General features: G+C 33.5%; 1 protein-coding gene across 1 annotated transcript; it reads left to right on the top strand.

Annotated features, from left to right (window-relative positions):
• Positions 1-333: 333 nt before the first annotated feature.
• On the top strand, positions 334-1704 carry LOC132750863 (elastin-like). The gene is made up of 3 exons (XM_060740923.1): positions 334-346; positions 529-783; positions 869-1704. Exons 1-3 carry the CDS (start codon positions 334-336, stop codon positions 1702-1704), a joined length of 1104 nt encoding a protein of 367 aa, XP_060596906.1.
• The last annotated feature ends 11340 nt before the right edge of the window (positions 1705-13044 follow it).

Here is a 13044-nt window from a genome sequence, read left to right as displayed (position 1 = left end):
TAACATTAACATATTAAATCCAAATCAAAAATCCAATTTAAGAGATAAGTGGTTTAGATTGCGAATGCATATAGAGATAGCTTACCTTAGTCCTGAAAGAACGTTTATAGGAAATATATATTTCTGACGATTTATCTTTTAATGACTCATTATATGTTGCATTTGATAAGCTGATTTGCAAGTCAATGTTAATTCTCAGAGAACCTGAAAATGTAATTAAAGTGTATAAGACAACAATGGAACGTCTGTAATAAAGAATATTGATAATATGGTTTTATTCAGAATTCAAAAATTATTACACATGTATTTTGTTAGAAGGTATTTGTAGACAATATGACTGAAATGAGTTAGTTTTAGAAATAAGTAAAAAATTATTAATAAACTTATTATTTCCGCCTTTTCCAAATGAAGTACATCAATTAAAGCAATGGCGAAATTCTCAAAAACATTCTAATTTCTCAAAAACATTCTAATATCCCAGCAGTCAAATATGAAACATTTACTCACCTATATCTTTTGTTTCACCAGGATATTTAGTGGTTGTGTCTGGTTGTTTTGTTGAAGTTGCTATCGAATGTGATGAGTCTGATGAACTAATTGTCGTATCTTTCGAATCTGTTTTTGTTATTTCGGGCCCTGGTGCTGGTGTAGCTGCTTTTGTAGGTGTTGTTGCTGTTGTTGTTGACGCGGTTGTTATTGTCGCTGGCCCAGGTGCTGGCGTAGCTGCTTTTGATGGTGTTGTTGCTGTCGTTGTTGATGCGGTTGTTATTGTCGCTGGCCCAGGTGCTGGTGTAAGCTGCTTTTGATGGTGTTGCTGCTGTTGTTGTTGATGCGGTTGTTATTGTCGATGGCCCTTGTGCTTGTGTAGCTGCTTTTGTAGGTGTTGTTGCTGTTGTTGTTGATGCGGTTGTTATTGTCGCTGGCCCTTGTGCTGGTGTAGCTGCTTTTGTAGGTGATGTTGCTGTTGTTGTTGATGCGGTTGTTATTGTCGCTGGCCCTGGTGCTGGTGTAGCTGCTTTTGTAGGTGTTGTTGCTGTTGTTGTTGTTGCGGTTGTTATTGTCGCTGGCCCTGGTACTGTTGTAGCTGCTTTTGTAGGTGTTGTTGTTGTTGTTGTTATTGTCGCTGGCTCTGGTACTGATGAAGCTGCTTTTGTAGGTGTTGTTGCTGTTGTTGTAGTTGCGGTTGTTATTGTCGCTGGCCCTGGTACTGTTGTAGCTGCTTTTGTAGGTGTTGTTGTTGTTGTTATTGTCGCTGGCTCTGGTACTGATGAAGCTGCTTTTGTAGGTGTTGTTGCTGTTGTTGTTGATGCGGTTGTTATTGTCGCTGGCCCTTGTGCTGGTGTAGCCGCTTTTGTAGGTGATGTTACTGTTGTTGTTGATGCGGTTGTTATTGTCGCTGGCCCTGGTGCTGGTGTAGCTGCTTTTGTAGGTGATGTTGCTGTTGTTGTTGATGCGGTTGTTCTTGTCGCTGGCCCTGGTGCTGGTGTAGCTGCTTTTGTAGGTGATGTTGCTGTTGTTGTTGATGCGGTTGTTCTTGTCGCTGGCCCTGGTGCTGGTGTAGCTGCTTTTGTAGGTGATGTTGCTGTTGTTGTTGATGCGGTTGTTATTGTCGCTGGTCCTTGTGCTGGTGTAGCTGCTTTTGTGGGTGATGTTACTGTTGTTGTTGATGCGGTTGTTATTGTCGCTGGCCTGGTGCTGGTGTAGCTGCTTTTGTAGGTGTTGTTGCTGTTGTTGTTGATGCGGTTGTTATTGTCGCTGGCCCTGGTGCTGGTGTAGCCGCTTTTGTAGGTGATGTTACTGTTGTTGTTGATGCGGTTGTTATTGTTGCTGGCCCTGGTACTGTTGTAGCTCCTTTTGTAGGTGTTGTTGCTGTTGTTGTTGATGCGGTTGTTATTGTCGCTGGCCCTGGTACTGTTGTAGCTCCTTTTGTAGGTGTTGTTGCTGTTGTTGTTGATGCGGTTGTTATTGTTGCTGGCCCTGGTACTGTTGTAGCTCCTTTTGTAGGTGTTGTTGCTGTTGTTGTTGATGCGGTTGTTATTGTTGCTGGCCCTGGTACTGTTGTAGCTCCTTTTGTAGGTGTTGTTGCTGTTGTTGTTGATGCGGTTGTTATTGTCGCTGGCCCTTGTGCTGGTGTAGCTGCTTTTGTAGGTGTTGTTGCAGAACCACTTATCATTCTATTTACAAGTACAGTAACTGTAGAATCCACAAAAAATATTTTACTAAATGGTGTATTCAATATTAACCACATACAAAAAACAACAGCAAAAAAATATTAATTTGTTATAACACAATTTCATTTACTGGTTGATAAAGTCATAATTATGTAAAATACGTGGGTAATATTGAATTATTCTAGTACTGTAATAGTTAGATGGACCAATCACTTTTTGAAAATATGTTTATATACTTAACATGCTTAAAGAATAACAGCATACGTTTTTATCAACAGCTTTTAAATCTTGATACATATAATTACTTAAATTACTTAAATTACCATATAAACTTTACTTCCATTTGATGTAATATCACAATATTTTCGTTAAGAAGAACATTATCAATAACTAACTAAAATTTTAATAAATCTGTTGATAAATACAATATTCGAATAGACATTGAATAAAAATGATTTCAACCTAAAAAATGCATATTTCAGCATCAGATAATTAAATTAATCAAATATCTTTTGGTGTTTTTCTTCAGAAACTTACCAAAAAATAACACTGAATACCTCATGTTTGCAGTTACGTAACTGAAAAATAAAAGAACATAGAATTATAATAGAAAAACATGTTAATGCAATGTACATTTTCGAGAACTAGTAGAGATAAAGCCTAATGGTCGGCACAGGCCTGGCGCAAAAAGCGACACGAGAGGGACAGCGAATACTGTGTGACTGGTGCTTGAAACTGCGGCTTTAATTTCTGCTTAAGCCGGTGCTAGTTGACGTTGACGGTAGTTTACACTTGACCTAAATCAAACCGAGCCGGCGACATTTTCATTTTTGCCGTTTTAGACATTCTTTAGGGATTCTTATTTTCTCTTTTTTATAATGTTCGTGGTTGGACTATGAACAGTTATTGGTTGGCATTATTGACCTGATACTCATTAATTTTCGTAAGCCTTTTTGTTAGTTTCTGTAATTAATTTACTACGATTTACTAATCGATTTTTATTAATAGGAATATTCATGATACTTTATGTTATATAAACGTCCGGATGGCCCAGTGGTAGGTATGGTAACAAAGAAGTTGTTAGTACGAATCTACATCAAATAATTATTTTCAGATTTCTTTAATTATATGTTTATGATGTGCAGCATTAGTGGATGAATCATTTCTTTAACCTAATATGTCTTTTCTTTAAAAAAAATCATAAATTTGATATGTAGATCCATATGTACAATGGATGGTTGGTATGCTCAAAAACTTAGTGGTCACGTTCAAATATGATAATAATAAAAAAAAAACATTAAAAAGTGTTACAATAAGATTCAAAATTACGTCCTTCAATTTGAAATTAAAAGTCTTAACCCCTTATCACAGAGGGTAGTAAGGCAAGTGTTGTGTTGGCAACTTTAATTTTTTCATAAACCATGTATACTGTTATTCAATACTTTAAAACTTCGAAATCCGACAATTACCGACAAAAGGTCCGTCTGAGTTCAATATTGCCAAAGAATACTCATATTATTATCTTAAACATCAATGTTGACGTTTAAAATGTGATTTTGATGTTTTGAAAGTTGCAGAAACTTGTCATTTACATTAGAATTTTTCAGAAATATGTGTTACCATGGATATTAGTGCTGCAAATCACATCGGATTACTAGCCTATTTTGAGGGGTAAGTGGTCTATGTCAGCCAACACCAAAATTCATACACCAAAATGATCGTTAGGGTCTGTAGTTTCTGGAATAAATATTCATATTGCTCATACCCGATGCGAAGCTTTGAAATCCAAGATGGCCGCCAAGATGGCCGCCGAAATACTTGATATCAAGTAGTTATATAAAATTATGTAAACCAATTTCTTTTTAAATATCTGATTTTCAAATACGCATATTTTACATAACTTTCATAAAAAGTATTGTCTTAGGATAAGTGTAAGTTTTATTGCTAATTATTTCATTTCAATCGCTTTAATACACTAAAATAAGTAAAATTATGCAAAAATTCCCAGAAATTGAAAGTATTTTAGTTTATTTTCTTTTATAAAAAAAGTGTTTGTACTTTTAAAGCATAGCATTCAACTTAGCATGGAAAGAATCCATTTACCATATCCCGTATGGGAGGAAGAACTTGAATAAATGTATTGTTACGATATACAAAAGCGAAAATGTTGGTGGGGTAATGTCAAACAATCTCACTAGTTCACGCTGTTGTGCTGATGCCTTATTCTTAATCTGTGTGAATATCTTGTGATATTCTACAGTGTATGAAAGATAAGTATTTATTATCTGTACACATCAAGTATATTTATTTATTTATCTATCTATTTATTTATTTGTTTATTGGGGGTGGCAGAGGATGTGCATGGTATTTTTTTCTCCTTCCATGTTTTAAAAGAAAAAAAAAGATTTTTATATGCTTTAAAGTCCATATTATCTGTTTCCATAAAGAAACAGCATGTTTTTTAATTCATACTTTTTGATTGAATGTTGAAAAATATACTTCAAGTGAAATATAAACCAAATATTAGCAATATCTTTAGCTGATATGTTTTAGATTAAGCTTCATATTCACAAGCTACAGATCATTACACACATCATCTAACCTACTCCATTTGAATGATATAATAATCTTATATAAATAACTAAGAACATGCAGTAAATCAACTTTAATTTTCATGAGAAACATCTAGCACACTGCTAGGCAAGTAAACTTCATATATTTTGAGACTATAGATACTTTAAACATAAATATCAATTAATAGGTTCAATATCAATATGTAGAATTAAATATTGTAAGCCAACAAAGAAATAGTATAGAAATAAAAACTAAGGTAATTATCCCGAATTTCACCAGACATAAAACATACAAACTTGATATGTAATATATTTCAGTTGAGTAAAAGTGCATATGTTAAACCTTAAAATAACAATACATTATCAGGTTTCGTTGCAAAATTAGACAAATTGCAACTATCATAACAAGAATTATTATTCACCAAATCATATATTCCAAATAAATGGAATAAGGTGCTAAGTAGTGCTTTTAAGTGTGCATATTTTTATAATCTAAGTGCCATTTTGTCTTTTTTTGTAAATTTTGCAACTCCCTTTAAATTGAATGCATATACTTATCTGTAAATGGCTTACTTTATTTTAACAAATCATAGAGAATGAATTTGGGAACTGAGAACTCTATTCTTCGTCAGAACTACTTGCAACATCATCAAAAGGAGATCCCAGTGTATATATGTTCAGGCACATGATATCATCTGATTGAACGTTTCCTGTGCAACGACATGCCATTGTGCAAAGTTGTTGGTTTTCAAAGCAAACGCACGATTCGTCACAATTTTCACAGGAACACACAAACTCATTCAAAAGCTATAGTGCTGCCGCAGCCTCATCATTTTAGGCTTTAAATGTCCATCACCATTTATTTTATAGCCAAACTCAGTATATGGAGGCAACTCATGTTGTGCTGTAGTGGCATGTTTTTATATCCATAATTGAATCAAACATCTTTGCAGATGAAGACTTAAGCTGTCCATGGTCGGAGGAATGTTTCTTGGATGGGTAGAACTCTTAGCTTTAGTGCATCTTAATTCGTGTAGAGTTGTTTGTAGTTCATTTCCCCCATAAAGGCTTATTACAAACATTGTACAAGCACAATTTTGACTATCTGTAAGGAGTAGCTCATCCCCCATATTACTAAGTGCTTGATACTGTCCTGCTTTGTCAATAAGCATATTAAAAATCTTTCGCTTGCCTTTACCGAAAAATCCGCTTGTTGTATCACATCCTGTAATGCAATACAAAGGCAGAAGGATGCTTAATTGTTCTTCTATGAGTTGTTTAGCAATTTGATGAATTGGGATGAATCGTCTGCAGTCTGTATGTACAGTTACTTTTCCCGTAGCCATATACAAATGTGCCACACCTAAGTGTCTGAAATGATGTAACAATAATACCAATACATGTGTATCAGGGGAATGGACTGCAATACATGTAGAACCATGGTCTGCATGGAGGAAGCAGACACCATAATGATTCTTCATGCACAATATCACTGAACATGCTTAACGGGATGGTTGTATTTTCAAATGCAAAAACACGTTGAGGAGGAACTTTTTTGTATGCATTTATTGCCAATAAACGTTGAAACATTGCTGCCCCGTTAATGGTTTCTGCTTTTCGTTGTTTTCGTGTGTTTTGTACAGTTTTGTTTGTCATTGTTTTTATTTTACTTCTTTTCATGCTGGTAAAAAAAATTTTCTTTGGTGGATCTGAACCATCGCATTTTGCAATTAGTCTTTCAGATACAAAAGATTCAAGCATTTCATAACCCTTTTCTAAGCATTGAGACATTGAATCCTCTACATCCTTATTAGCAAACACTCCTGTAGCAAAATTAACAAGCTTCTTAGGTGCATTGGTAAGATCAAATGGATCAATATAACGGCTTGTAAATAGGTTTGTCATCTCCAAAACTGTTCTCTTTTTGATTTTGTATCAGTATGATGCATTATGTTGTCATTATCTGTTTTATCATGAAGGCTATTATGGAATGTCATTGAATAACGAGAAGTTAATGGTCTTGCAAGAAACCAACGGGCAAGGGCATTTTCTCTTAAAGTCAGTCTAATTATTCCACCTGTACCTTTACGTGCTTTATTTTGTGTCACTTCAAGTGTGTAGTCTAGCCACACATTATTGAAGTTTCTTTTTGACAATTTAGCTGTGTAAAGACCTTCTTTAAAACCTTCTACATCTTTAGGAAGCCTGTTCATTGACAAAATTTGATATGTCATGTACTTTGCACAGGTTGAACGATTCGATGCAAAAAGAAGAGGTATTAACTGTATGTTTTGAATGTGGGGATCTGTCCAGTCAGGTGACCTCGTTGATGAAATGATGTGTTTCAGGGGAGTAGACACCTTTGAGAGATAGTCGTCCCATACCTTAAAAGTAGCAGACATTTTGCGACCTTCATCTCGAAATTCGTTTAGCACTGGGAGCAAATGATTTTCTCTGTATCTGTATCTTCGATTGAGGATAAGAATCACAATCCATTTTCTCAGACTCCTCAACATAGCTGCTACATTGGAATTTAAGTCTTTGTTGTTGTTAAGACACCAATTTTCGAAGCTCAGTAGCAAACGGTTACATAAAACTTCGTTAATAAGCTTGAAAGCTACCAAAGCTAAGAAGATATTTTCAGCCGTACCTTTGGCATATGTTCCTGCATCTGTAAGTAAATTTTTTAAACCTGCTTCACCATACAAAAATAAATCCTATTCCAGTGAAAACTGACAAAAGAAGATGCATACCACCATCGACGGGAATAACACCTTTCAGTTTATGATCTTGACTCCAAACGACTTCTAAAGCTTTTGTAAGTAGCACCATGTCAAAAATGACGGGGATATGACTCTGGCCTAATTCATTCATAACCTCTTTGGTCCTTAGAAGTGTTTATAGACGATACTATAGTCAGACGGTTTTGCCATGACAATAGGGTTATAGGCAATAGTAGAAACTTGTTCGTCCTCTTGGTTTACACTAGTCGCGTAAAATACATTCCAAGGTGGTATTTTATTTTCTTCAGCAATGTCATCGCAGAAGGCTGAGCTACGCCCAAGAGAATAGAGTAATTCTTTCAATTTGGCCAAATGTACAGCTTTTGGCTCTGAAGGACTGATTTCTTCTAATGTGACAGGATTTTCGAAGACAGGCATTGGCCTTTGACTCGGTTTTTTGGTAATGTATGATGCTACAAAGACTTCCGCCCGGTAGTAACTTCATATCAAATGTTTTACTTGCAACCTTTTTTAATCGGGGATATGGTAGATTAGTCATATTTGAACCTGAAACTAAAATACTTGTCATAGCGTGAGTTGTTCTTTTACCATCGACTGTCCTCTCATTGTGGTCTCAGTTTTCTGCCACCGCGACAATAAGTTTTCCTCCAGCCTGTTTAGAAGCGATATCATTTGGAACTATTCCACCTGATGAAGTTATTTTCTGATTTTTAATTGAATATTCAGCAGCTGAAATGAGAATTATTCTGAGATCTGAATACGTTATTGTGTACCAAAGAGCTGACATGTCTTCTATTAAGTGACGACTATTGAAGTCTTGATAAAGATGAATACCTAGTCCTAGATTCTTTGGTGACGGAGTAGATGTTACTAAAGTTTTAATGTCACAGGCTATTGCTGTGCATTTTCGGTTTGGATTTTGAGATGCAGAAGCAAAACATTTGTTGTCTGACAACCAACATACAGCTTTGTAAAGTAAAGGCTCGCAAAATTCTATTTGGGAAGAGATATTCATTTCATCAGGCGAAATATATTCTATTTGCTTGTCAATAGCAGAATTATAGTGAATGATTCTTCTGCGTAAAACTCCAATTGCTTTATGAACTATTGTTTCGTCTGTTTCTGTCTCATCGGTATAGGAATATGAACTCTCTTTGTCATGTTCAATAATTTCTTCCAACTTTTTTGCTTCTCTTTACGCATTTCCTACAGTTGTAAAAGACTAACAAACTATATCAGATTTCCCATGCTGATGAACAAATGTTATGTCTGGCCATATAGTCTCTAGCAATTTCTTTAAATATGTAGTTTTGTAACAATGGGCATTTTGACAACCTTCTTCACTAGCAATCTTAATGAAACGCTCTCGTAGAGTGGAGAGATATAATACTTTCTTTCCAACTTCAACAGAATGCTTATACTCTTCTTTTAATTTTATAGCAAACGTTTTATACATCTGATTGTATTTGTCTGTCTCACTATTTACATTCTTGCTACCAGATTGCTTATAGCTGTAATAAGAAGCGAGGCAACCCTTACGTCTAAGATATCTGGCTTTAACAGCTACAAGGTGCCCGTTTGAAACACATGTCAACCGATCGATCATTGTTGTATCATTTAGCTTTTTAGCAATTTTCAAGACCTTATGGTAAATTGAGTCTTTCTCAGAAACAGAACTTTCAACATAAGACCAACTTCGTGAGTAGCCTTTTGAGGAAGACTGATAGTTTGGGTCACATTTACCGCCGCAAAAAAAGCATTGCAGCTTCCAATCAAAATTGTCACTTCTAGATCTTGTTTTTAAAGGTGTTCGAATATTCTCCTTATATTCCATATTTATAAATTCAAGATAGATACTAACAGAAGTACATTTAAGTCAAAGAATGAGAGCAGTAGTGAACAACTGAATCAGAGACAATGTCATGATAAGGTGTACAGTATTGTAGTACAATTTTTAGTAGTTATTTATACATGTTCATACGCAAATATTTACTTTGACATCAATAATAGCATTTTTGAACAAAATGATAAATCACATGTACATGTATTTCATAAAAATGATCTAATAGTCTATATTTCTATTCTAATTTGTCTTTTTTTTAATTTCATGTTAACACATGCGAAACTATTGTTGTTGTGTATGAACTGCAAGTTGGCCAATTCATTTTTTCACACAGGTAACTCATAGTATATACGTTGTGAATCTCTGCATCTGTAAAGGAACAAAGCGTCAAACTTGAAAATAGTTTTAAGGGAGGGATGTTGCACTTATTCATTATCCCTTATGTACAGACTCATTCAAACCAAGTCTGCATTTGTCATGTAATTTTGTTGTAATTAATGCTTCCGAGGGATCACTAAATGTTTCCAGATTTTTATATTTCTTAATTAGTATTGCGTATTAACACAAACTTCTTATTAATTTTATAACAAAAATTATAAGCTATTTACCTTCTAAAGTTGTGATTTTGGTAATCAGGAGCTGTAAACAAATATGACTTTTATCAATAACTTAATGTCATTTGTTGTTGATTTGCATATATTCGCCACTAGGAATGATAGTAGATATAACAGTCTCTGAAAATAAATTTTATCTTCCTTTGATTTACTCATATTTTAGCATAATATTCATCTCATGTAGTATTTTGAATTTAATGTAAGGAATGAAATTATAAAAATGTTTTCAGAAAGTTTGTGTTTATATCTTAACATCATGTACTATCCGACTACTATATGCATGTTCTGCTGAAATAATGCTATTTCAAGGTTCAGAATCTATTATTTAGCTTGACGTACTTTTTGTTTGTTTTCCTTAACTTAAATAAAAATTAGTGTAAAAGCATAATATACAAAACCAGGTGTACATATTTCGTTTTGATTTCTACAAACAGTATGTTTTCCAAAATATGTACATTCTGTTGTAATCGTCAATTCGTCAATAAATTATAGTTTTAAATTAATATAAATTACAGATTTAAAATTAAAAATATGTTTGAATGTTAAACATTAAAAAAGAAAGTAGATTTAAACGTTACTGTTTTACTGATCAAATTCAGCATATCTGCAATATTGTAATTTCTTCGTGAAGAAATTTAACATTTTTGTAAAAGCAGACTATATTATCCATGGCTGAATTAGAACAAAGGGCAGTAACTTTTGCATACTTTATGTTACTATAATGAACCATTTGGCACACAAAATATATTATCAAAATGTAATATGAAATATCTTACATATATTTTCATACAAACAGATGGAATTCGATTAAAAAGCAGTTATTCCTTGGCAATATATCTTTGCATTATTTTATCTCAAAACTGCTTACTATAATATACGCTCTGAATTCTTTCTAGTTATCTGTTGTTATGATCAACTCATCTCCATTGCTTATCACTAACAGCAAAATCTATGGTTAACTGCGTGTTATAATGTAACAAAACAAAATTTCACAGTATATTAAAGATACTGTTTCAAACTCTTTGCAGATTATGTGAACACTCGAACAGACGTTTTATCTGAATTTATTACGACGGTAATATATATTACCCCTCCCACCAAATTTACCTTTCTGTTCGGTAACTTTGACTTTTGTCTGTAAAGATTTCATGAAATACGTTTGTAATAATAACAAAAAGTTGTTGTTGTTTTTTTTCAAACAAAATTTTTATTTACATCTCTTCTCTTTAAACAAAAACAAGAAAAGGCTAAGAAATTCCCAAAGTTTCCTCAATAATTCCTCAAAATTTAGCAAAATATAAACGTATTTAAATTATGTTATTACCAATTGTGATTTTTAAAACATTTTATATGTTTTTACATTAATTAAGTGAAATATGTGTTTTAAAGAACGATTTTTATGACAAAAATATACAAATTACATCATTAATTTGTATAACATAAATTGACGGCCATCTTGGACGTCATCTTGAATTTCTATGCTTCGCATCGGTTATGAAAAAAATGAATATCCATTCCGGAAACTACAGACCCAGATGAACATTTTGGTATATGAAACTTGCTGTTGGCTGACATAGACCACTTCAATGAAATTTACCCCTGCATATTTGCAGCACTATATGGTTTGAACCATACATAAGCGTGCCGAATTGGGTTGCAGGGGTATTAAATATAAAAGTTAAATTATTATATCATATTATATTATTAATGCCGGATTCATTTTCATCGAGTGATATGAAAAAATATGAGTGGCAGAAGGTATTTATCTTATTTTATAAGAATCAATTTACTGACGTGTTATAATGTACATATTATCAAACGTACGGAAAAAACAACAACAAAAAACAAACAAAACAAAACAAAACAAAAATTGCCAAACTAAAGAGTCACTGAAAGATTATCAATATCATGCCCTTTAAAAAAAAGAACAGTTGTTTATGCGAAACTGGTGTTCTTTGACTACTTCAGCTCATATATCGACGTACAAACAATGAATGTCGATGTATGAAAACTAAAAATGAACTGCTTAACTTGTTAAGGTTAGGTGTGTCCGTTAAAAGATTTTTAAAAACGTGCAGTTTTCCACTCGTCTGTGTGCAGATATGATTTACACCTTTAATAGTTGTTTCATACTATACACCAATCTCCAAAGTGGTATTAAAATATAGAGGGTATTTGTATAGTTCAGTGTAAGATCGGATTATATTTCACCGAGTGAGCACCAAAAGGTATAATTCACGAGTGGCACAGCTACGAGTGAAATATGAACTTTTGGTGTTCACAAGGTGAAATATATTTCAATCTTACACTAAACTAGACAAATTTTTTTTTTATTATATGCAACAAACGTTTTAAAAAGACATTTAACCTAAAACTGAATGAAAAGCGCGCCAAATAATAAAACAACGTGACGTCATTTACGATGTCACGTCATTAAGTTGGTACCCTGTACTGTGCACGCTGCTATTTCACTGAAACAACGTAAAATTCAAAACAGTGAAATTATCAAAGTGGTAATTTCACTATTTCAAACAGTGAAATGACCAGTTTTAAATCACTGATATATTTCTATAAACCACCGAAAAGCATGTAATTAAATGATTTATTGGCTTTTCAATAGTTCTCTACACTTGCAGCAGCTTAGAAAATAGCTCACTTGAAAATGAATTTGCGATGACGTACATAATCTGAAAAAAAGTTTGTTACAGATTGTTTAGAATCTTAAAATAAATCACGCCGAACTCAAAGAACAAAAGTCACTGAGTAAGTCCTGGTTTTCAAACAATGATTGCGTGCGCGCGCGTGTGTGCGTTGGTGCTCGTGTGTGTGTGCGTTCGTGTGCGTGTGTATTTATCAAACAGTGTGTTATAGGTAAACGTTTAAGAAATTTACAATCTTTTTTACAGTCATTCATAACTCCTCGAAATATTATATCATTCATTTAAACTCAATTTAGATGACAAACTAATTTTCAACAAGTATTTCGAATATAAAACACAAGTAAAATATGCGAAAGTGATCCTGAAGGACATTATTCTTGTTTCAAATCAAAGCAACAAACTAGAATAAGATTTACATACCCTTTATTTATTACCATTT

This window comes from Ruditapes philippinarum, unplaced genomic scaffold (genome assembly GCF_026571515.1).
Source record: "Ruditapes philippinarum isolate M1 unplaced genomic scaffold, ASM2657151v2 ctg8485_1_1_1_1, whole genome shotgun sequence".
NCBI lineage: Eukaryota > Metazoa > Mollusca > Bivalvia > Venerida > Veneridae > Ruditapes > Ruditapes philippinarum.
Note: the sequence above shows the minus strand (reverse complement) of the source record. Positions and strands in the feature narration are given on the sequence as shown.

Coding starts and splice junctions, on each gene's coding strand:
- LOC132750863 (XM_060740923.1), top strand. Junction 784..868: donor TGTTATTGTCGCTGGCCCAG/GTGCTGGTGTAA, acceptor GTGCTTGTGTAG/CTGCTTTTGTAGGTGTTGTT.